Source organism: Pteropus medius, unplaced genomic scaffold (assembly GCF_902729225.1).
Source record: "Pteropus medius unplaced genomic scaffold, Ma_sr-lr_union100, whole genome shotgun sequence".
NCBI classification, from domain to species: Eukaryota; Metazoa; Chordata; class Mammalia; order Chiroptera; family Pteropodidae; genus Pteropus; species Pteropus medius.
The window spans coordinates 402,156-424,080 of record NW_024345479.1 but is presented as its reverse complement, the minus strand read 5'-3'; the positions used below and the strand labels follow the sequence as shown (position 1 = coordinate 424,080).

Sequence of the window (21,925 nt, the reverse complement as noted above, 5' to 3'; positions counted from 1 at the left end):
TCATACCCTCATCAGCAAACTTTGGAAACTATACTCCTCTCTGTGGGACAGAGGCATGCCCAGATGAAGATCTGCCTGAGGCATTCAGTGCCCACAGGGGAGCCCACACCTCCTGCTTAGAAAGCTTCACCCTCCTCCTGACCAGCAACTGAAGAAGGGTATTCCAAGCAGTGGCCTGATCTCTGCCTTGACCTAGAACAGGATGGGGAGAGCAGTCCAGGCCCCTCTGGAGGTTTCAGCCTCCAAGTGGTGCTGAAGACACAACAAGGGGTGGGGATCCTTGAGGGCAGGGGCGGAGCAAAGTAGGTGATATCTAGTCCAGCGCCTAGAGCCTAAAACTCCCAGAGCCTCTTCCATACACACCTCCCCATGGACCGCACCGTGGTGCTCATCACCGGCTGTTCCTCCGGCATTGGCTTGCACCTGGCCCTGCGTCTGGCGTCAGACCCCTCCCATAGCTTCAAAGGTACTTGAGCAGACTGGGATAGAGCAGCCCCTGGTCCAAGGAGACCTAGGTAAGGAAAGCAGGGCATTCAGATCCTTGTCCTCTCCCCCAACCTCCAGTGTATGCCACGCTCCGGGACCTGAGCACGCAGGGCCCGCTGTGGGAGGCAGCCCAATCCCAAGGGTGCCCTCCTGGCTCCCTGGAGACGTTGCAGCTGGATGTGCAGGACGCAGATTCTGTGGCTGCAGCCCGGGCACGTGTGACCGAGGGCCGCGTGGATGTGCTGGGTGAGCCTCCCTGAAACACATGCAGGAGCCTTCTTCCCCCATCCTGTGTCCACACCAAGGTGTCCCTGAGGCCCACGAGGGGACTGGGTGGAACAGAGGGCGGTGTATGAGGCAGGTGAGGTCGGGCCTCTGGGCCTCTCTCCCCACAGTGTGTAACGCCGGCCGGGGCCTGCTCGGGCCGCTGGAGGAGCACTCAGAGGACGATGTGGGCTCTGTGCTGGATGTGAACGTGGTTGGGACTGTGAGGATGCTCCAGGCCTTCCTACCAGACATGAAGCGCCGCCGCTCAGGACGCATATTAGTGACAGGGAGCATGGGAGGCTTGATGGGTGAGTGGAAGGGGCCAGGGGCGGGTAAGATGGGCCCTGGGCTGCCTGGGCGTGGCGGGCTCTCCAAGGACCTGCTCCCTTGCACGTCTCAGCAGCCTCATCTCCCTTCAAAGGGCTGCCTTTCAATGCTGTTTACTGCGCTAGCAAGTTCGCCATCGAAGGTTTATGCGAGAGTCTGGCGGTTCTGCTGCTGCCCTTTGGAGTCCAGTGAGTCACTGTCCTGCCCCTGGAACCCTCTGAACTCTGATTTTGGGACACCCCCCAACTCCCGCGCCCCCACCCCCGCCTTCCCCATCTTGTTGGAGCTACTCTCAGGCATTCTCCCTGGCCCCTCCCTAGTGCCGCTCACATTTGTTGTATTCCAGGCACCATACTGGGCCCGTGGCTTTTGTGCGACCTAGCTGGTGAGATGTTGGTGGTGTTATTGGGAAGTTCAGGCGCATAGAGGTTAGGTGACTGGCCCAAGGTCACACAGCCGAATGTGACCCAGCCAGGTTGGAATTCTGAGGCCAGAGTCTCTCTCACACCCTCGCGTGGATGTGGGAGCGCTTTTCTGGCAGTGAACCCCTTTTCAAGAGCTCTAGGTTAGCATAAGAGTGTGTGCTGCTAGCGCGCATACCCCTACTGGACCTTCTTCCCTGGGGCGTTGTCCTGGTTGGGGACAGGCCCTGTTCACACGGCCCCGCCCACTGTCTGCTTACCTGCTCCCAGCTTGAGCCTCATCGAGTGCGGCCCGGTGCGCACTGCGTTCCAGGAGAAGGTGCAGCACGGCCCTGGCGTGGCCCTGGACGGCGTGGACACCCAGACCCGCGACCTCTTTTCCCACTTCCAGCGCCACTTGGAGCAGGTCTTCTGCAGGACGGCGCAGGACCCAGAGGATGTGACAGAGGTGGGAGACAGGCAGGGGGCTCCGGGAGCTGGGGCAGCAATGGGACCACGCCCAGTCCCACCCAGTGCCTCCCCGCTCCGCCACAGGTCTTCCTCACCGCGCTGCGAGCCCCGCGGCCAGCCCTGCGCTACTATAGCTCCGATCGCCTCCTGCCCCTGGTGCAGCTGCGCCTAGCCGACCCCAGCGGCTGCAGCTACGTCGCGGCCATGCACAGAGCAGTGTTCAGTGACGAGCCCGTCGAGAGTCGGGACAGCGCCCCGAAGGAGTCGGGATCTGGAGAACTAGCGGGCCCTGAGCTTGACACTCCTCCCGGCGCCCCTCAATAAAGGCTTAGTTCCCTGCGGTCTCCCTCAACGTCCTTTGTGTCCTCGGCGTGTGCTGTTCTGGGGGATGGAACGGGACTCCTGACTGTACTGCACAGGCAGGTGCTGTGGGTGAGCAACTAGGAAAGACCTCGTTAACCCAGGTTACACCTACGCAGAAACCTCCCAGAAAGGGGGAGGAGCAAGCCAGGGTCTTCCCTCAAGCCCAACGCCCTTATCTGCAGCAGTGGGAGTTAGGCGGGAGTTAGGCGGACTTAAATGGAGGGAGAGTCAGGTTGTGCCTTGGCCCCCACTAGTCATGGGACTGCAGGGAAAACAGACTCTCTGAGTCTGTTTTCTTATCTGTAAAATGGGTATAATCTTTGTCAGGGATCATAGTACGGATTAATTGAGATAATGCCTGAAATGCTGGTGTAGCATTAATAGCACAGCTATCATTATTACTACTAGTGGTATTACTAGTATTGTAATTGAATTTTCATGCGGTAGCCAGATGTGTAAAGAAGATACAAGGCCGAATGTATTAAAAGGAGACAGCCTCATTCACCCTCCTCCTTGCCCCCTTGCCCTAGACAAAACTAGTGGGAGATGTAAAAAAAAAAAACAAAACACACACACACACACACCTCAGTGGGAGGGATCCCACCAGCCCAGAAACTGCTTCTCATCAGAAGGTTTAGCCAAGGCTTCAACCTGGCCGGTTTGTCCAGTGGCCTGTCCTCCTTCCTGAAGCCTGCCAAAGAAGCTGGAGCGGCAGGAGCCACTGAAAGGGCCCTGCAGGGCTGGGTGCTGGGGAGGGGTGGAGAACTGGTAGAAACTAGGTGAGAAGGTTGCAGGCAGAGAAAAGGGGAGGAGTGCCCTGAAGGGGACGATATTGAGGGAGGGACTGAAAGAGGGACAGGGAGGACCAGGGTCATGGCTGCTGAGAGCCTAGAAATGGGAAGAGAGAAGAACCTACTGGGGTTCTTGAGGGCTTTGTGTGGGATCTTAGGGGAAGGAGGCACTGCATCCTGACCTGAACCCACATCCAGATAATGGTCTGCTCTGGACCTTTAGACTGTCTGCTGCTTCTGCTTCTGGGGGAAAGTTCAAGAAGGGATCTCAATCATACCATGCCTACCTATCTCCCCGCCCCTCTGGCCCAGATTGCTGTGCTGTCCCTGCAGCATCCGGGAAGGCTGCAGGAATGGGACAAGGCCAAGATGGCGCACATCCCTGACGTGTGGGAACTGCTCTCTTTGCACTTGTGAGTGTGTGTATGCACTTACAAGGTCACCCCTGGGGGAACATGATGATGAGAAAGGAAGCGTGTGACCGCTCTCTCTTCAGTACATTCATACTCTTAATAATCTCATGCAGCCCTGTAGCCAAGCTCCCCGTGATTTTAATGCCCCCAGTATTTTTGGCAATTAGAACTGAATAATTTAATTCTTAATTAGGCCTTTGTTTAGCTGTTAACTGCTCTTCCTGCTCAACTCCCTTCCTTCTCAGGAATGTCTTCAGGAATGTAGTCACAAATTGCTGATATTGTATCTCTGTCCAACAGGAGGAGATCACTTCAAGATCCAGAAGAGAATTAATGCGTCAGTTGAAGACACAAGGAAAGACTGTCTTCAAGGTAGCTGTGACCAACTGCTGAAACCCAGGAGCCTGATGCAAAAAAAAGTGTTATTGGAGACTGAAGAAACACAGACTTCTCTCTCAGTTCCCTGAAACTGCCCCTCCTTTACTCCCTAGCCACATAAAAACTCCCACTTTTGCATTTTGAGGGGGACGGATTTGAGAGATCTTGCTCTCGGGGCCTCTCACTTGGGCCAAATCGAATAAACCTTTCTGTATCTCCAAGTGCCAGTGTCTCAATGGTTTGGCCTACTAGCACATCGGGTACAGAATTTTGGAAGGTGATTTTGTACTAGTCCCATGACTTCGAATACCATTACATGCTGATGATACCCCTACAAAAAAACCCCTACATATTTCCAACTTCATTTTATCCCACAAATTTCAGACATATATCTCCAACTGCCTGTTCAACATCTTGATGCTTAGTAAATTTAATGTGTGCAAACTCCGATTCCTGATTTCCAGCCCTCCCATCTACTCCTCCCAAAGTCTTCCCCACTTCAGTATGACAATTCCATGCTTTCAGTTGCTCAGTCCAAAAACCCTGAATACTCCTTTACTCCAGTCTTTCTCTCATCCCTCAAACAATCCAGCAAATACTGACAGCTCTACCTTCAATTTTTAAGGCATATTTGAAAATCACCCTAGTCCATGTGTTATCTCTCCTGGATTATTGCAGTAGCTTCCTAACTGGTTTCCCACCAACCTGAAGTTTCCACCGTGCAGCCAGAATGATCTTTTAGAAATCAAAGTCTCATCATTTCATGTTTCTGCTCAAAACACTTCTGTGTCTTCCTCTCTCAGTAAAATCTAAGGTTTCCTCCCCGCCCCCACCCGAGGCCTCTAACACCTTTTTTGGTTTGACTCTCTCTCTCACTACTTTCCTTTATCTGATTCAGCTAGTCTGGCCTTCTGCCCTAGAGCCCTCTATGCGGTTCACTATCCCTAATCTCCCAATTCCACCTCTTGCTTCAGGTCTTTACTATTTTCAAGGATGACCCTATCTAAAATAACATTCCCTCCCCTCCCTTGCCCTGTTTTATATTTCTGCATAGCCTTTATCACCACTAGATGTGTTACAGATTGATTGACTTATTGACTTTATTGTTATAGATTTATTTATAGCCTTCACCATCCCATCCCAAGACACAAGAATCTAAGCTCCAGGAAGGCAGGGACTATTTTGTTCACTGCTTGATCCCTTGTGCCAAGAACCTTTCCTGATCATGGGAGGCACTAAATACACATTTACTGAATAAAAGTGACTGTTGGTTTGCAACCTGGGGAGTTCCCTGGATGGAATCTAAAACTGGCCCCTGTACATAGAGGGTGAGGAGAGATGGAAGAAACAGGCAGATCATTCCGGACTGGTAGGTGGAAGGTTTAACAAGTAAGAACACTTACAAAGCTTGTCCTATGTGGCCACAAGTAGATTTCTTTACCCACCAGAATTTTAAGAGTTTATATGTAGACCTTAAGTAGGCTCAGTCACAGATGCTGTTCAGATGGTCTCAACAATACATTGTTTTCTCAAGGCTTCGTCCTTGAAGACGGCTCCTTCTGTGAGAATGATGGATACAGCATACATTCCAAGGACATGGGAGGAGGTGAGGTGCTTCCTAATGCCTGGGTCCAGCTCAAGGGTCAATTAGTAGTTGTCCTCTCAATGCCCTCCTCTAATAGTGACTCAGTGTAGGCAAATGAGACTGTATGTCCGGATGTTTCATGATATTTCCTTACAGTCTTTGCAGTTTGCTTCTTCAAACTGGTCCTCTCATAAAATACAATTTAAGATGTCTCCTGCAAGAAGTCTGGCCTCAGTGCCTTTGTGACTGTATAACTTTCCATCCTTGACTCCAGGGGAAGATCCAGATTGTGTGGGGCCAGAGGCTTATACACTTTTGGAAGACCTCTTTAAGAATATAAAAAACACACAATTAAGTGTGATAGTTAGCATTTATTTTGTTTGGGAAAATAAACCACAGCACATTACTGGAATCTTGGAGATTAGTTTCCCTCCCTTTTGAGATCTCCATGAACAATTTACCTGAAATGTTTCTTGATGGCAACCTGACTGCTCCTCCCTACAGGGACTACCAATTCCAGCTTTTCCTGTACTCAGCTTCACGGTAAACCCTCGCCTCCCGCTCTTGACCCCTTTTCTCCTGTCCACAGAGCCCATCCTCTGGCAGCTCACAAGTAGAGGTCTCCTCCTCCTCCTCTCTCCTACAAACTTGCACATCACTGTTTTTCTTTTCTTTTTTTTTGGGGGGGGGGGCGGTGTGTAGAGTATCCCACGGGAGCCATGAGACACGGTGTCTGTCGTCACTTTCTCATATGTTCCTGAAACACAAGACCCCAATTTTCACATCTGTGAAATGGGGACTTGGACAGAGTTGTCCCGTGGCCTCCCACGTGAGGATCCTCAAACCGGGGGGCGCCAGGAGGGATCCAGGGACGCCGAGCCCTAATTTAAGTGCTGCCCTGTGATCTCCACCTCTGACACCGAAATTTATTAAAGAAAGCCAGGTATTCAGACTTTGAAGCCGTTTCCTGGATGACCTCGCTGAAGCCAATGTTTCTCTCAGGGTCTGGAGGGAATCGTGAAAAGGGCTTTTAAGCTCGCCTTGCCCTCTTCTTACCAGGATCTGTGTGGCTGGGATCTGGAAAGGTTTCCCCCATTTCCCAAGTGTCTGAATTGGGGTTCCCTCCGTCAGCAGGACACGCCCCATCCCATAAGAAATCTCGCGAGAATCCCGCGCCAAACAGAAGTTGAGACTTTTGGCCTTTCTCGGGTTTCGTAGCTCCGAGTCTTAGTCCCTGAACTAGTGTTTCCGGGTTGCGTCCGAGAAAACCTCGGCGGTGTTGGGAGTGAAGCTAAAGCCTGGAGGACTGAGTAAGTGGGGGACCGAGCAGAGCCTAAGTGTCCTCTTTTAGTCTCCTTCTTTGATTCCTCGAAAACCCTGGAGTAGCTTAGCAAGAGAGCCCAGGGTTTCTGGATGGATTGCCAGCCCTATGACTCAGGGGCTCCTGTCAGTTTCTTCTCCCGGGATTTTGATTTCAGTTCAGTGAGTTCATCGCTCCATCTGAGAGATGAGGAAACGGAGTCTTAGAGCACAGCCCCGACGCTCTGTCTACCAGGCTCCATCTCCTCCCTGCTCTATATCCCCTGTCTTGGGTCCAAGGCCCCATACAAATATCGGCTTCAAGGACATCCACCTCAGTCACCCTCATCCAGGGTCTGGAGGGCATCGTGAAAAGGGTTTTTAAGCTCGCCTTGCCCTCCTCTCCCCAATATCGGTGTGGCTGGGATCTGAAAAGATTTCCCCCATTTCCCAAATGTCTGAGTTCGTCTGGTCTCCCTGTCTGCAGGCCTAGCTAGGCAGCATGGCTGTATTCCGGTCGGGCCTCTTAGTGCTGACGACGCCTCTGGGCTCCTTGGCCCCTCGCCTGGCTCCTATCCTGACGTTGGCGGCTCGGCTGGTGAATCACACGCTCTACGTACATCTGCAGCCGGGCATGAGCCTGGAGGGTGCAGCTCAGCCCCAGGCCAGCCCCGTACAGGCCACGTTTGAGGTTCTTGATTTCATCTCGACCTTCTACAGTGGTGCCAAAGTCCACACTCACCTGGACGTCAGAATCCTGCTGACCAATATCCGAACCAAGAGCGCCTTTCTCCCTCTCCTGCCCAGCCCAGTCCAGAACCTGGCCCACCCGCCGGAGGTGGTGCTGACTGACTTCCAGACCCTGGATGGAAGCCAGTACAACCCCGTCAAGCAACAGCTAGAGCGTTATGCCACCAGCTGTTACAGTTGTTGTCCACAACTGTCTTCAGTGCTACTAAACCCCGATTATGGAGAGCTACCCGTGGGATCCCTGGACGTCCCCTTACCCTCCACCATCAGGCCATCCTCCCCCGTGGCCAGATCGCCAAAGCAGCCGGTGCGTGGCTACCTTCGTGGGGCTGTGGGTGGCACGTTTGACCGCCTGCACAATGCCCACAAAGTGTTGCTCAGTGTTGCGTGCATCCTGGCCCAGGAGCAGCTTGTGGTGGGAGTAGCAGACAAAGACCTGTTGAAGAGTGAGTGAGAGAGACCCTGGATTAGGGTGGTGGAGGACCCCCAAAGCTCCTTGCACCTGCCAGTGCCAAGATTGAGAAAGGGTGGGGCCATCCATTGCTTTCCACTCCTTCCAAATGTCACAGTGTCTGGCACTCAGTGCTAAAGAAATTTTGTTAAGTGAATAAAGGTAGCTTTCTCATTGTGTATTCTAATCAGTCCTCACTCAGAACCCCCCAAAAGCCAAGGAATCTACACTTTTAACAAGTTCTCTGGGTGAGGAACTGTAAAGTTTGAGGCTGTGGGAATAAATCGATGAGTGAATTGTAGGCAATAGTGGCAGAGACAGTAAGAGGGGACTTGATGACATGGTTAGCATCTGTTTGGCTTTGATGCTATCTGGCACTGCTAGTTCTCATGCCAGCCCTTGCAGTGACTATTGCACTTGCCTGCTGCCTGCCTGCCCTTCATAGCTTTCCCATTACAGACCACTTCCCAGTTTAGCCCTTTCTTCCTACTCCCCCATAAGATGCTTAGGGATACTCTTCCTCCCCAATAAAAAGATCTCACTGTTCTTGGCTCCTTCCTAAGGCAAGTTGCTCCCTGAGCTGCTCCAACCCTACACAGAACGCGTGGAACATCTGAGTGAGTTCCTGGTGGACATCAAGCCCTCCTTGACTTATGATATCGTCCCCCTGCTGGACCCCTATGGGCCCGCTGGCTCTGACCCCTCCCTGGAGTTCCTGGTGGTCAGCGAGGAGACCTGTCGTGGGGGGATGGCCGTCAACCGCTTCCGCCTTGAGAATGTAACCCCTGAGGGAGACTGGCAGAGGGAATGGATGGGGATGGGGAAGGCCATTGTGGGGGGCTGTTGGAAGTACCATAACCCCAGAGGAGGGAAGAGAGGGCTCAAGGTAGTGGAAGGAGGCAAGGAGGAACTGGTTCCCAGGTTGCCCTCTGAGGCAAGCTTTACCTCTGGGGTAAGTAGGGGAGGATAAGGGGGCAAGTTGTTCTTCATCTCATCCCTCCTCCTTTACCTCAGGACCTGGAGGAGCTTGCCTTGTACCAGATCCAGCTCCTGAAGGACCTAGACCACAAAGAAAATGAAGAGGACAAAGTCAGCTCCTCTAGCTTTCGCCAGAGAATGCTGGGAAACCTGCTTCGGCCACCATATGTAAGCATGTACTCCCTCCCTGCTGCCTGCTTGGGTGTGCTGGAATTGCTGAAGGGTTCAGCCCTAAGCGTGAACCTGAGGTCCCTAGTAACTGTAGGGTTCCCTCTCTACCCCCAGAAGAGGCCAGAGCTCCCCTCATGTCTCTACGTGATTGGGCTGACAGGCATCAGTGGCTCTGGGAAGAGCTCAATAGCTCAGCGGCTGAAGGGCCTGGGAGCATTTGTCATTGACAGTGACCAGCTGGGCCATCGGGCCTATGCCCCAGGTGGTCCTGCCTACCAGCCTGTAGTGGAGGCCTTTGGAACAGGTAATAACTGGAAAGGGCTGGAGGAGGCCTGAAGTGAGGAGATGGCATGGCCTCCTAGCCCAGTCCTCTGTCTTTGTTGTCCAGATATTCTCCATAAAGATGGCATCATCAACAGAAAGGTCCTGGGCAGCCGGGTTTTTGGGAACAAGGTAAACACACACCCCTGAGCTGCTATAGACCTAGGGGTTGGGACCCAGTGAACCTCTCAGGTCTGGCTCAGAATGCCAATTTCCATTTATTTATTCCCAACTACCTCTTCCCTCGGCTGGCTCTGTCTCCGAGGAGAGGTAACCACTGCCCAATCCCTTTGTTTTCCTCAGAAACAGCTGAAGATACTCACAGACATTATGTGGCCAGTTATTGCAAAGCTGACCAGAGAGGAGTTGGATCAGGCTGTGGCTGAGGGTGAGTACAAGGGATAAAGGGAGTGGTTAAGGGTCACAGTTAAACAGATACCCCCCGGGAGTTTCCCCACCCCAGGCTAGACCGTCCACTTTCCCAGGGACTATGTATCATTGGCTCTCTTGACTGGTAGCAAGTGCAGGGTGCTACTGGCAGTAACTGGGGTCTCCCCACAGGAAAGCATGTGTGCGTGATTGATGCTGCCATGCTACTTGAAGCTGGTTGGCAGAACATGGTGCATGAGGTGTGGACTGTTGTCATCCCTGAGACTGAGGTATTTGGACCCCACTTGCCACGTTAACCCCATGGTGTCTGCAGATTGCATCCTGCTCTTAGCCAATGCGCTGACACATGTTATGTCTGCGCCCAGGCTGTACGACGAATTGTGGAAAGGGATGGCTTGAGTGAGGCTGCGGCTCAAAGCCGGCTACAGAGCCAGATGAATGGGCAGCAGCTTGTGGACCAGAGCCATGTGGTGCTGAGCACCTTGTGGGAGCCACACATTACCCAGCGCCAGGTTGGTGTCCAGGGACAGGCTGGATTGTGGGGAGGAGTCTCCAGTGGGTGCCTGCCTGACCCTGTCCTCTCTTCCTCTCAAATTCTGGCCTGCCCAAAGGTGGAGAAAGCCTGGGCCCTCCTGCAGAAGCGCATCCACAAGACACCAGCCTATGACTGACAATGAGTTTTCTGTGGGGCTAGATTGGCCCCTGGAGCTGACAAGAGATCCAGCGGTGAGGAGGAATGGGGGCCTCAATGCTCACCCTGGCTCACTAAAGGCCTCTGAGCTAAACAGGGCAGGGCCGGGCAGGGTCGGGCCGGGTCTGGTGGAAACAGAATGCCTACCCAGCTTGCTGGTGTTTGGCCAACACTGAGGTTGTGGCTCATGGGGGAGCAGGCCTCTCTGGCATTCCAAACCCAGTCTTGCCTACAGGTGTCTGTGATACCTATGGCCGACGGGCTGGGACAAACACTGGAACTTGTAAAAGAATTAAAGGTGAATGTCTCCAGGTGCTGTCTGTATGGTGTCTGCTTCCTGCTCTAATGCCTCTGAGTATCTCTGTACCCTTGAGCGACAAGTGCAGGGGTCAGGCCTGAGATGAAAGTCAGGAGAGCAGTGGTTAAGAGCATGGCCTTTGGAGCTAGCCAGACTGAGGGGAGTCTCTTCGGTCCCCTATCACTGACTAGCTGCGTGCTTTTGGAGAAGTTACAGACTTTGTAGGTGCCTCAGTTTCCTTGTCACTAAATTAGCATAACTTGGCTAACAGGCTCTTTGAAAGCGTTAATTTCACAAATATCCTGCCAGACGCTGGGCTGGGTGTTAAGAGGACCATTCTTCAACAAGCCAGGCGCGTCTGTCATCCCAGAGCTTGCAGCCAGGCGAGGTGGGACAAGGTGGCTAGGAATACAAGTCGTGGTGGTCAGGATGGTGGCTGGGAGCGCGAGCCTGGGGTTAACGCGCCCGGGACGCAGCAGTACGCATGCGCAAAACTATGTGCGACACTATTAGGACAAACCTTTTGAGGGGGCCCCATTCCACAGAATGTGCTTCATGTCACCCCGACTACAGAGTGCCTACCCCAAGGGAGGGAGGGACTGACAGGGAGAACGGTCCCAAGGCCACCTGTGTCAGACTCGGCCCGCTCAGCGCGTATTCGCCGTCTCCGGGCTGCGCAAGCGCGCCATCCTCGCCCCGCCCTTCGCCGCTCGGTCTCAGGTTGGTGGGTTTGGGTCACGTGAGCACGCATAGCCTTTTCCCCGCGGTTGGGGGCCGCCCTCTCGCTGGTTTCCGGTGCGGTGGGTCGGAGATGACGGAATCCAGCGCCTCTCCAGAGGACCCCTGGGTCAAGGCAAGCCCCGAGGGCGCGTACGCCGATGAAGGGAGGGCGGGTTGGGTGTGTTCACGTAGGGGGTTTGGAAGATGAGGGGAGTCTCTTCGGTCCCCAAAGTCTCTCCCGCTCTTCTGGCCCCGGGGCTGCAGAGAAGACAGCTCTCTCCCAGCCTCTGCCAAGGTGGGGAGATGACTGAGACGTGCGCGCGCGCGTTAGAGGTGACGGGGTTTGGGGCTGGGGAGGTGGAGGACTGGGGCGGGTGGGGTCACTCCGGCGGTCGGCGCTCCGGTGGCCTAGCCAGCTTGGCTCTGGGGGGAATCCTTCAGTTGCGTGCGCACGTACCTGTGCGCGCAGGTACATGCTGAGTGAATGGAGGCGATTTCCCCCAGGGGCAGAGGTCTGATAAGTTCCCTTGTTTGATGCCGCAGGTGGAGTATGCCTACAGCGACAACAGCCTGGACCCCGGTGAGTGCCTTCCCCACCGTCTTCAGCTCGAGAGAGACACTCCTACTTCAACCCTATAGATTTATGTGGCCATGCCAGCCACACCTGACCACAGTCCACTGTCCCTGAGCCAGAAACGGTGAGGGAGGAGCTGGAGGACAGAGACAGGAAGCATCCAATGATGATACCTAGTTTCCTCTGCCCTTAAGTAGTGAGGTGATGGAAAGAGTGATAGCTGGTCAGTCTCTCACCGTCATCATGTGTGGATGTTACTTCAGGAGCCAGCGGGTATCATTGCAGGCCTGTGGAGCAGTGTAGACACTAGGGACAGGAGCATTGCAGCATGGCACCACAGGAAGTAGGTGGCCCAAATATGGCTGGCTTTTGGGTTGAAGGGGAAAGGTCAGCATTTAAGGATCAGGAAGCCATTGTGCCCACAGGTGTCTGAGGGCCTAGCAGTGTCCCCAAACCCTACTCCTTAGTGATTGAGGCCTCTCTTTTCCAGGGCTTTTTGTAGAAAGCACCCGCAAGGGGAGTGTAGTGTCCAGAGCTAATAGCATCGGTTCCACCAGTGCCTCTTCTGTCCCCAACACAGGTAGGCAGCAACACCCCCCCCCCAACCTGGGGGGGCTCAGATATTCCATCATTTTAGTATCTTTTTAGATGGAAAGCTCCAGCCATCCACTTGGGGATGCTAGAGCCCTAGTACTAGACACAGGGTCTTACCATCTTTAACCTCATTTAGAATATTAGGGTCCCACGTCTGGGTACCAGGTTATTCCCAGTTAGGAAGGTGGACTAGCTGGGTCTCACTGGGCCCCAGAATGACCTCTTCCTGCCCCCGACTCTGAGCATAGATGACGAGGACAGTGATTACCACCAGGAATCCTACAAGGAGTCCTACAAGGACCGGCGACGGCGAGCACACACTCAGGCTGAACAGAAGAGGAGGGATGCCATCAAGGTGATTGGGGGGGCCTGCACCTCAACCAGCACAGGAGGGCCCTGCATATTTCAGATTCACTGTGCCCTGACCCCATCAGATAGTCCCATGCAGCCTTGGGGGCAGCTAGTCTAGTCCCTGGACATGAACACGTCCCTCTTCCTAGTCTCTCACCCCTATTTTGTGAGCATGGAATTTGGTGTCATGGAAGAGAAGCTTTGTGCTAGTTTGCTTTAACCCCTCAGAGTTAAGGAACCCATTTCTCTCGCTCTCTCCACAGAGGGGCTATGACGACCTTCAGACCATCGTCCCCACCTGCCAACAGCAGGACTTCTCCATTGGCTCCCAAAAGCTCAGCAAAGCCATCGTTCTACAGAAGAGTATGGCCAGGGAGAACACGGGAGGGGTTGGAACCAGTGGGGCCGTGAGAAGGCTAGCCTCATACCCACTGTCAGCCTGGCCCTGGTGGGGTGGTTATAATGGGAGAGTTGGGTATGGGGAAAGGGCAAACAAAATAAGCCTTGTCCTTCTAGTTGACACTTCCTCTGTGCTCACCCCCTCTTCCCACCCCCACCCTAGCCATTGACTACATCCAGTTTCTGCACAAGGAGAAGAAAAAGCAGGAGGAGGAGGTGTCCACACTACGTAAGGACGTCATGGCTCTAAAGATTATGAAAGTGTAAGAGGGGTGCTGAACTGGGGGAACCAGAGCTTCCGAGGGGACTCTGAGGCCAACTTCAGTTCATACTCTCCTCTTTGTTCAAATAATACTCTCACTCCCTCAGGTGGCCACTTAGATAATATCAGATAATACTCTCACTCCCTCAGGTGGCCACTTAGAGGCAGGACTCTGTACACCAACAGTCCCTAACGTATAACCTCATTTAGAATATTAGGGTCCCACGTCTGGGTACCAGGTTATTCCCTGAAAGGAAGGTTGGAGAAGATAGGTCTCCATTTTTGACCTCGAAGCAGGTTCTAGCTGATATTATATCCTAGAAGCTCTCTAGGAATCCCTTTCCAGGGTGGGAGATATGTAAGGTGATCCTATTGTTCTTCCTGGGCTGGTAAGGCAGCTGCAGCATCTTATCCCTGGCCTGCTTTCTTTCAGGAACTATGAGCAGATTGTGAAGGCACACCAGGACAACCCCCATGAGGGGGAGGACCAGGTCTCTGACCAGGTCAAATTCAACGTGTTTCAAGGCATCATGGACTCCCTCTTCCAGTCTTTCAATGCCTCCATCTCCATGGCCAGCTTTCAGGAACTGTCAGCCTGTGTCTTCAGCTGGATTGAGGAGCACTGTAAGCCTCAGGTATGGAGCAGCAGTGGTCACTGGGTCTGCGGTCTTTTCCCCACCGTCAGGCAGAGTGGCCCAACCCATTTTCTGAAAAGCAGGTAGCAGCTTTTAGGTTTCTTAAGGATTTCTACAACTCCCATTATTCTAGTTTCTCTGTTCTCTGCTTTCTAAAGCCCAGATTCTCCTATTAAGGTTTCATTTGGCAAGTATGACTGAGCACTTACTCCTTCAAGGCCAAGATCAACCTTAGTTTAGCCCATGTTATGGCCGCCTTGGTCACTCCTTGGCTGCCCAGTATGTAAGCCCCCATCACTTACAGCAGAATTACTTGGGGTTTTCCTGGCTCTCACCTCCAGGCCTAAAAAGTAGTTTTTCCCAGCTTATTATTTGTATTACACTGAGTCTTTTGCCTTTGAGGCCTGATTGCTTTTTCTGAGGCTTGAAATTGTATCAGATTCTTGTTCTTTTTTGTTTCCCAACATTTTTATTGTGAGACACTTTAAACATAATGCAAGATTGAGAGAATTTTACAACGAACATTCATATACCGGCCACCTAAATCCTGCCATTTTCTGTATTTTCTTGATCACGTAATCATCCCATCTCTCCACTTTTTGGGGGCATTGCAGAGTAAACTTTAGACATTTGCTTTTCAGGGGCTTTTTTCAATTGTACTTGAAAGAACACACCTCGTTTAGGCAGGTGTCATGTAGACAGTTCTGCCTTCACTTGAGCATTGTCTCTTCTTTTCCTGCCCCCACCAGACCCTACGGGAGATTGTGATTGGCGTCCTACACCAACTGAAGAACCAGCTTTACTGACTGGCCCTGGGAACCTGCAGAACAGCCAGCAAGAGGCCTTAAGTCTCCTACTTAGCCACAGAACTGCTGGGCTTGAAATTGGACTGCGACACCATATACCAGTCAGCTCGTTTCTCCTTGGAGTTTGGCCCCTTAGCCCCTCTCATCTTCAGTGGGGCTAGGATGTTTGTTTTGTGAAAGCTTCTGATTAATTTATTATATTGACCATTGAGCTCGAACCTAGTCTCCCCTCTACCCACCATAGAAGTCCTTGGGATGGAGGTCTGCTCTGGATACCCCAGAGAACTCCTGGCCTCTCCCCTTTTTCTAAGCCTCAGATCTCAGCTCATGATCTACACATATTTGGAAACTACTGTTTGCCTCTGTTTTGGTCTCTTGGGCAACACTTGGCCCAAGTTTGGTCATTTTGGCAGTAGTCAGATGGGAGGAAAGGAGTAGAAAATACTCCCACAGCCATGAAGGGTGAAAGGCCACTTTGTACCTAGGTTAGAACTGCCTGGTTAGCCCAAGGTGAAGCCAGGGCTTTCTGGCCAGCTCAGGGCAGGGCTGCCGGGTTCTTGCCCTTGCCTCCTACTCTTATCACCCATCCCTCCTCCCCGGCTCTGGGTGGTACAGGGAAATAACCGCCCCCATCTAACCCTGCCCTGTCTGTCCCCAAAGGCAATAGCACTGCCCAGCAAAGTCAAGTGTGACACAGTACCATATATTAAAGTTTTATTTTTCTAAATACCAACAATACAATTTTGCTAAAGCTACAATTTTAGACAATTAACTGGGCCTTAAAACCACGCCCAGCCTTTGTCGAATGTATCTGGGTTTCCACCACCTCTTAGTGCTGCCTGCATTTCTCCTGGGACTTGGGGGTAGGTGAAAGGGTGAAGGGGTGGATGAAAGCCTCCTGGGGTACAGAGCCCAGGAGTCTGGGGGTGTGGTCCTGGACTCCATGAATACCATGTATAATAGCCTTTCTCTGCCCTTGTCCCCCAAGCTCCCTTTTGCCTTCCTCAGGTTTGCTATCAGGAAGGTTTGATTATCCAGAGGAAATTAAATATTTTTATATCAAATTATAATAAATACTGCCAAATGCTTTCCTTTAGCGTTCCAAGTTCAAGTGTTAAGCTCAAGTAATTGAAATGTGGACGATGCCGTGAGCGTGACCATACACTCCGGGCAACCAGTGCTCACTCCCTTTGCCTGATACTCTGGTTCATGCCCCTCTCTCAATGCCCTGATCAAGGAAGAAAGCAGCAGGAACAACAAAAAAATTGGCCTAAATAGGGCAGCCAGTCTGGGACATCTCTGTCTCCATCCCCCAGTCCTGTCAGAGGGGTTCTCAGGGGTCTGGGAGCTTGACGTTGTAATCTTCATCTGTTTCTATCCCGACTTCCTCCTGCGAGACAATTGAGTTAAGATCTCCCTGGATGAAACCCCAGGAGAGCAAAGAAGGGAGAGAACCACTTACAAAGAACTGCTTCTTGCTCTTGGGGTATCCTTCAAGGATTGCATCACACAGCTCTGTTGCCTGACAAGAAACAAAACCACCCCTTTGCAGTTGTGCAGTACTTGGCAATGCCTGACAAATTCATGATACTGGGCAGCAGTTTTTCTAGGGGCTGCCATTTTCCAGGGCCTGCCTTGGAGCTCCTGTACTTACCATCCTCTTCCGCTTCCTCCACTCCTTGCAGTACTTCTGCCTCTCTCTGTCCACCTAGACAGGAGAAACAGGTTCCTCTAACCACTCAGCTGCTGCTGGGGTCAACCCTCATCCTCACTCTGCACAGGCAGCCCTCCCTAGGAGCCCTCCCAACCCACCTGCTCTTTCTCTTCTGGGGTCACATGGTTAGTGGCTGCTCTGATGTTCTTCAGTCTTTCTGTGTAGCCAGCACATTCCTTCTTTAACTCCTGGATCTCTTTCTGCATCTCAGGTGTGGTCAAGGCATTAGTTAACTCCTTCAACTCTGAAACCACATCTCCATGAGGTTACTTGCTACCCCCAAGGAAGGGATTCTCTCCCAGTGAGCACTCCCTGAGGTAGGGGACCAGGCCTCCACCACCTCCAGGTTCTACACAGTCCAGAACGGGCCCCTTATTTTAGAAATGCTCAGGAGAGATTAAGGCTTACAGAATTACCAGTTTATTCTAGTTTCCTTTTCCTTCATCTATAAGTGGTAGGGTGCAAGGCTGAACAAACTGTTAGCTGTAGCCAGTAAAAGGAGCAGGAATAAAGAGAAGTGTAGGAACAGTATACTGATAATCATGGCGGGGAAAGCAAACGCATGTCTTGCTCATATGTATTTCAAAATCCATTAGTTGTCATACATTTCTTTTACTGTAATGCCTATGGCAGCCCGGCAAAGGGGTCTTCATTGCAACAAGACATACTGCAGTCAACAAACCATTCACTTAGTAATGCCTGACCTTCAGACTGACCCTGACATTAGGATCACCCTCCAGGGACTACCCAGTCCTACCAGCCTCCATGTGGCGACAGCTCTGCTGCAAGCTTTGCACCTTGGCAGTGAGAGCCACGATTTTGGCATCCAGGCCTTGGAGGTCAGCATCACTCACCATGTCAAACTGGTCCTGCCAGAGACAAGAGGAAAAAGAGAAGTGGGTTGATGTATGGCACAGGATGGGAACCCATATCTGGAAAAGCAAGATTCGCATATACTCAAGAACATGGGACTTCCCAACCCTCTAAAGGGCCAGGTAAAATAGCAGGAGGGTACTTCTGAGAAATCATTGAGTTTAGTGCTGGGCCAGGCAAAAAGATATCAAAGTTGAAACCTGATGCCTGTCCTCAAGGGGCTTCTAGATTGGCAGGATACTGAATAGGGCAGAAACATCTTTCAATTTAGTAGTCAAACTTCTCACTGGGCTGAAGGAGTAAAGAAACATTCTTCCCAAAGTGGTGGCACCTAAATTATGGGCTTCTGTACTAGGAAGAATCTGAGCAGGCAAATAGGCATGGTGGGAGATTTAGTTAAGGGACTCCAGTAAAAGTCTGAGGAACCCCTCCCAAGACAGACCAGCTACTAGAAAAGAACTATGTTGGGGGGTCTTGTCAATTGGTGAGGGGGAGCAGGTTAGAAAGGATGTGAATGCCAGCCTCGGCAATCTGGACTCTACATTAAGGCAAGGGAAACCTTTAGAGCAGGAGGCAGTAAACGACATCCTGCAAGCCAAATCCTGCCAGATGCATATTTTTGAAAACAAAAATATATTGAAACACAGCCACACCTATTAATTACATATTGTCTATGGCTGCTTTTGCTCTACGGCAGTGGACGTGAATAATCAGGACAGTTGTATAGCTGTGACAAGAGGCCATCTGACCTGTAAAGCATAAAAATATTAACTGGCTGGCCCTTTACAGAAAAAAATCTGCCAGGTTCTCCTTTAGGGGATCTTTAATATAGTAACATAATGAAACCTATTTTAGGAAAATTAGCCTTGATGGTGGTTTGGTCTACTAGATGTTAGATGCTGTGAGGGTGCTAAGCAAAGAAAGATGAATGAGAAATGGGGTCTGCCCTAGAACAGTTTAGTGAGGGAGAGAAGTAAAAAGACAATTATAATACGGTATGCCTCAAAAGAAGCGAGCACCTGAAGAGGCAATGAGAGCATTCTGGGAGTTTCTGGAGGTGATGCCTAAGTGAAATCCTAAAGGTTGAATAAAAGGTAGCTGGGAAAGAGGCAGAAGAGGAAGGGACTAAAAAACTCCAGGCAGAGGAAGGACAACGAGCAAAGGATACAGGAGTTAAACACATAAACAGTGAAGTATTAATAGATGGAGAAATGACCAACAGGCTGGAGGGAGCCTGGGGCCAAGTCTCCAAATGCCTTTTACCTGTTGAAGAGAGCACTAGGATTTTTAAGGAAATGGCATGATTAGAATTGTATTAACACAGATCACTCTGGTTGCAATGTTTAAGATATGTTTGAGGAGGCAAGGAGATCAATAAGGAGGATATTGCAATAGATGAGGAGTGCCTGAACTGGAGCAGCGATGGCAGATGGAAAGGAGAGGATGGATTCAAGAAGGGAAAAATCAGCTACACTTAATGACTAACTAAGCATGGGAAGCAAGGAAAGTTATGATTCCCTAGTCTCTGACTTGAGTGAAGAATGGTTCCGTTAAGGAAGAAGAGGGAAGAGCTGGTTTAGGGTAGAGATGAGGCCTTCTGCCTTAGCAATGATTCCTGAAAGACATCCAGGTGGAGGTCTGGGCTGGAGATACAAAATCAATGTGTGTATTTAGGGAGGAAAGTCATATGGCAGATGGTGGTTCTAAGTGGAACTTCCAAGCGGAAATAGAACTTGGTAACAATAATTCAGGATTTTCTGTCATTTATCATATTTTAAATCTGGAAATCTTATGAAGTTTGGATCATAGTAAGAGGAGAACACACTTTGATTTAAAGGACGCCTGGGACTCCTTACATGGTGTAAGACAGCTGAGTTTCATGAGCTGCCTCAATTCTCCCATAGTTCATAGTAGGGGCTGATTTACTTAAAGTTGGGCTCTCACATGGTTGATAATCTGCGCATTTCTCTCACCTGGTCCGCAAAGTATATTTTCTGCTTGCCATACATCTTCTCTTTGATCTTGCCTTGTTGGGCCAGCTGCTCCAGCGCCTTCACCACCGCCTGGCAGAGGGGAGGGAGCGGAGCAATCGGAAGAATGGCTTCGGGCCCGGGCAGCCAGTTATGGGTGGCAGCGCGCGACACGACTTAGGGAGGCTAGAATAGCAGCTTCGAGAGGGCAGCACCCCAGGCTGATTCAAGGGGTTCCAAGGGAAGGAATCCTGGGAGAGAGTCCTCACCGCCTTGCCCAGCCCGTGTTCCCTCTGCAGATTCCCGAACACATCCTGGGCGCTGTAGGGCCGGTTCTGTTCCTGCAGGTACCTCAGGAGGATCCCGGGGGCTACCGGGAAAGACGAGGCAGGGGAGGGGGGTTGCGCTCGGCCGACACCCCCTCACCCGCTCCCCTCCCGGTCTTCCCAGCGCCCACGGCCGGGTTACCTCCCGCCGCAGCTTCCGTTCGGCCTTTATTCATGGCCTTTCCCGCCGCCAAACTCCCAAAGCCGGACGTTACAGTTGTTCGGGGCAACGGCTCCTTCCGGCGACGGGAGGGGCGGGCCTCACGCGCTGACTGGCGGGAAGGGATGCCTCGAGGAACAGAGACCCTCCCCGGGCACCGTAGTTGATTTCGGCCCGGAGTTTGGGCGCGGGGTTAGACCCCTGCCTCCCGCGTCTCGGCGGAAGAGGCGGGGCGCGCGCTTCGTCCCTCTCCCTTTCTCCCCCTCGGATTGAAGGCCGTAGTAAATGCCTTGAGGTTTTGAGACCAGGTCCCAACGGCGGCTGAGCGCTCGTGCGATCTTGGGCAGATCCGAGTGTTCGAAGGGGAAGAAACCTCGGGGTCAACTCCCGCTGGACAAGTAACTTGCTCAAGGTCACAGACAGTTACCCACAGGGACATATTCTATACCACGGTCCAATGCTCTAAATCAGTTAGTCTTGTCAAATAGAAACAAGAGGAACTTGCAGGAGGGTGAAGACCTAATAAAATGCGTAAACGCCCAAGGAAAGCATAACGCCACCCTCATTTGCTCGTTTACCGAGCTCCGCACACAGGGGGCGCTCAACTCACGCTGTGGTTTTAAACTCCAAAGAGAGGTGGGGGGCGGGGGTGGGGTTGTTCTTAAGCCACAAAGTTTGAAGAGTTTCCTGTTGGCCGAGTCAATCTTAATGGCAACACCTGGTAGGTGCTTTCCACTCCTGCCCACAGTGGCCAGTGGGACAAAACCTAAAATAAGTATTTCTAGTTTCTAAGGTCAGCGGAAAGCCAAAGAGCAGCTGTCCCTGCAGCTCAATCCAGAGGAGCGTGGTGTTTTTAAAGCCTTCTTGCCTAAAATCTCATTAGCTTTGAATAACACATTTAGAGGGCAATATCAAAAATCATAAATGATGGAACTGCAGGCTAGATGCCAGCCAAGAGTGCCAGTTGTCTGGGCTCTCTTGGGGAGGGCGTAGTGGCCTCAGACCATGGTGACTGTTCTGGAAAAATGGGGATGGGCAGGCAGGTCCCTTACACCTGGGCTTCCGCTTGAGACTGTCGCCTCCTCAAATTAATCACATCGAAGATTAACAAGAGACCTATCAAGGGTAGGACACCATTCAACATCAGTCTTTTAAAGGTTGTTCTCAAACAAGATTTATTCCCCAGCACCCCTCCCACCCCATCCCCATCCCAATTCACAGTGGAGGACTAAGGAGAATCAGAGCAGGATCCCCCCAGGTATAAGAAATACCTTCCAAAGATGTTGCTCTCCTTCCTTCCCTCCTTGCTAAATCTCAAGGCCTGAAACTACACACACTCATGCAAACACACAAAATCCCACTCCTTTCCCACACCTCATTTTTTTCCACATCAGAGCACACCTGTAAGACATCTGGGCTCTGAGAAGAGATAAGGTGTTCAGTCTGTTTGAGAACCCTAAAGTGGGAAGATGCCATTACTGCTAACCATCACACAAAGGTAAGTGACTATGAAACAGGCACCTAGCTCTTTTCCCTTCTCACTGTTAACTATTTTCACTCCCGGGCCTCTCCCTTGTCCATCAACCATGAACAAACATGTTAGCGCACTCCCACCTGCAGCACATGAAAATGGGCTCTGTCCAGCATCCCTCACCCAGATGTGGGGGTGTTGGGGGAGTGGTCCCTGAGGATCAGCAAAGGGTTAATACA

General features: G+C 51.7%; 4 protein-coding genes and 1 long non-coding RNA gene across 12 annotated transcripts; 3 read left to right on the top strand and 2 right to left on the bottom strand.

Moving 5' to 3' along the window:
• Nucleotides 1–54: 54 nt before the first annotated feature.
• Nucleotides 55–4,119, top strand: HSD17B1 (hydroxysteroid 17-beta dehydrogenase 1). 2 transcript variants are annotated; one of them, XM_039873436.1, is made up of 8 exons: nt 55–466; nt 565–732; nt 882–1,061; nt 1,175–1,268; nt 1,427–1,465; nt 1,773–1,950; nt 2,037–2,384; nt 3,820–4,119. In XM_039873436.1, exons 1-7 carry the CDS (start codon nt 370–372, stop codon nt 2,274–2,276), a joined length of 996 nt encoding a protein of 331 aa, XP_039729370.1. In that variant the 5' UTR covers nt 55–369; the 3' UTR covers nt 2,277–2,384; nt 3,820–4,119. The 2 variants fall into 2 exon arrangements, with proteins under 2 accessions (XP_039729370.1, XP_039729371.1); XM_039873437.1 differs by lacking the exon at nt 1,427–1,465.
• LOC120611095 (uncharacterized) lies at nt 3,642–6,648 on the bottom strand. The gene is made up of 3 exons (XR_005655077.1): nt 6,539–6,648; nt 5,301–5,808; nt 3,642–3,923 (listed from the first exon to the last, which is right to left on the bottom strand). It is a non-coding gene; the product is annotated as an uncharacterized LOC120611095 (long non-coding RNA).
• Nucleotides 6,639–10,847, top strand: COASY (Coenzyme A synthase). 4 transcript variants are annotated; one of them, XM_039873425.1, is made up of 10 exons: nt 6,639–6,792; nt 7,269–7,977; nt 8,546–8,760; nt 8,997–9,128; nt 9,249–9,435; nt 9,520–9,584; nt 9,756–9,840; nt 10,014–10,111; nt 10,208–10,354; nt 10,454–10,847. In XM_039873425.1, the coding sequence occupies exons 2-10, from the start codon at nt 7,284–7,286 to the stop codon at nt 10,511–10,513; spliced, it is 1,683 nt and encodes a 560-aa protein (XP_039729359.1). In that variant the 5' UTR covers nt 6,639–6,792; nt 7,269–7,283; the 3' UTR covers nt 10,514–10,847. The 4 variants fall into 4 exon arrangements, with proteins under 4 accessions (XP_039729359.1, XP_039729358.1, XP_039729360.1 ...); XM_039873424.1 differs by having other exon boundaries at nt 9,246–9,435; XM_039873427.1 differs by lacking the exon at nt 6,639–6,792 and adding an exon at nt 6,799–7,067 and having other exon boundaries at nt 7,275–7,977; nt 9,246–9,435.
• Nucleotides 10,848–11,557: 710 nt separating this feature from the next.
• On the top strand, nt 11,558–16,277 carry MLX (MAX dimerization protein MLX). Of its 4 annotated transcripts, none has more exons than XM_039873439.1 (8): nt 11,558–11,684; nt 12,095–12,131; nt 12,616–12,705; nt 12,968–13,074; nt 13,334–13,433; nt 13,633–13,732; nt 14,165–14,366; nt 15,116–16,277. In XM_039873439.1, the coding sequence occupies exons 1-8, from the start codon at nt 11,643–11,645 to the stop codon at nt 15,170–15,172; spliced, it is 735 nt and encodes a 244-aa protein (XP_039729373.1). In that variant the 5' UTR covers nt 11,558–11,642; the 3' UTR covers nt 15,173–16,277. The 4 variants fall into 4 exon arrangements, with proteins under 4 accessions (XP_039729373.1, XP_039729375.1, XP_039729372.1 ...); XM_039873438.1 differs by lacking the exon at nt 11,558–11,684 and adding an exon at nt 11,840–11,884; XM_039873441.1 differs by lacking the exon at nt 12,616–12,705 and having other exon boundaries at nt 11,559–11,684.
• Nucleotides 15,862–20,356, bottom strand: PSMC3IP (PSMC3 interacting protein). The gene is made up of 8 exons (XM_039873442.1): nt 20,198–20,356; nt 19,999–20,099; nt 19,733–19,822; nt 17,644–17,755; nt 16,985–17,130; nt 16,827–16,880; nt 16,635–16,694; nt 15,862–16,562 (listed from the first exon to the last, which is right to left on the bottom strand). The coding sequence occupies exons 1-8, from the start codon at nt 20,229–20,231 to the stop codon at nt 16,506–16,508; spliced, it is 654 nt and encodes a 217-aa protein (XP_039729376.1). The 5' UTR covers nt 20,232–20,356; the 3' UTR covers nt 15,862–16,505.
• Between the last annotated feature and the right edge of the window lie 1,569 nt (nt 20,357–21,925).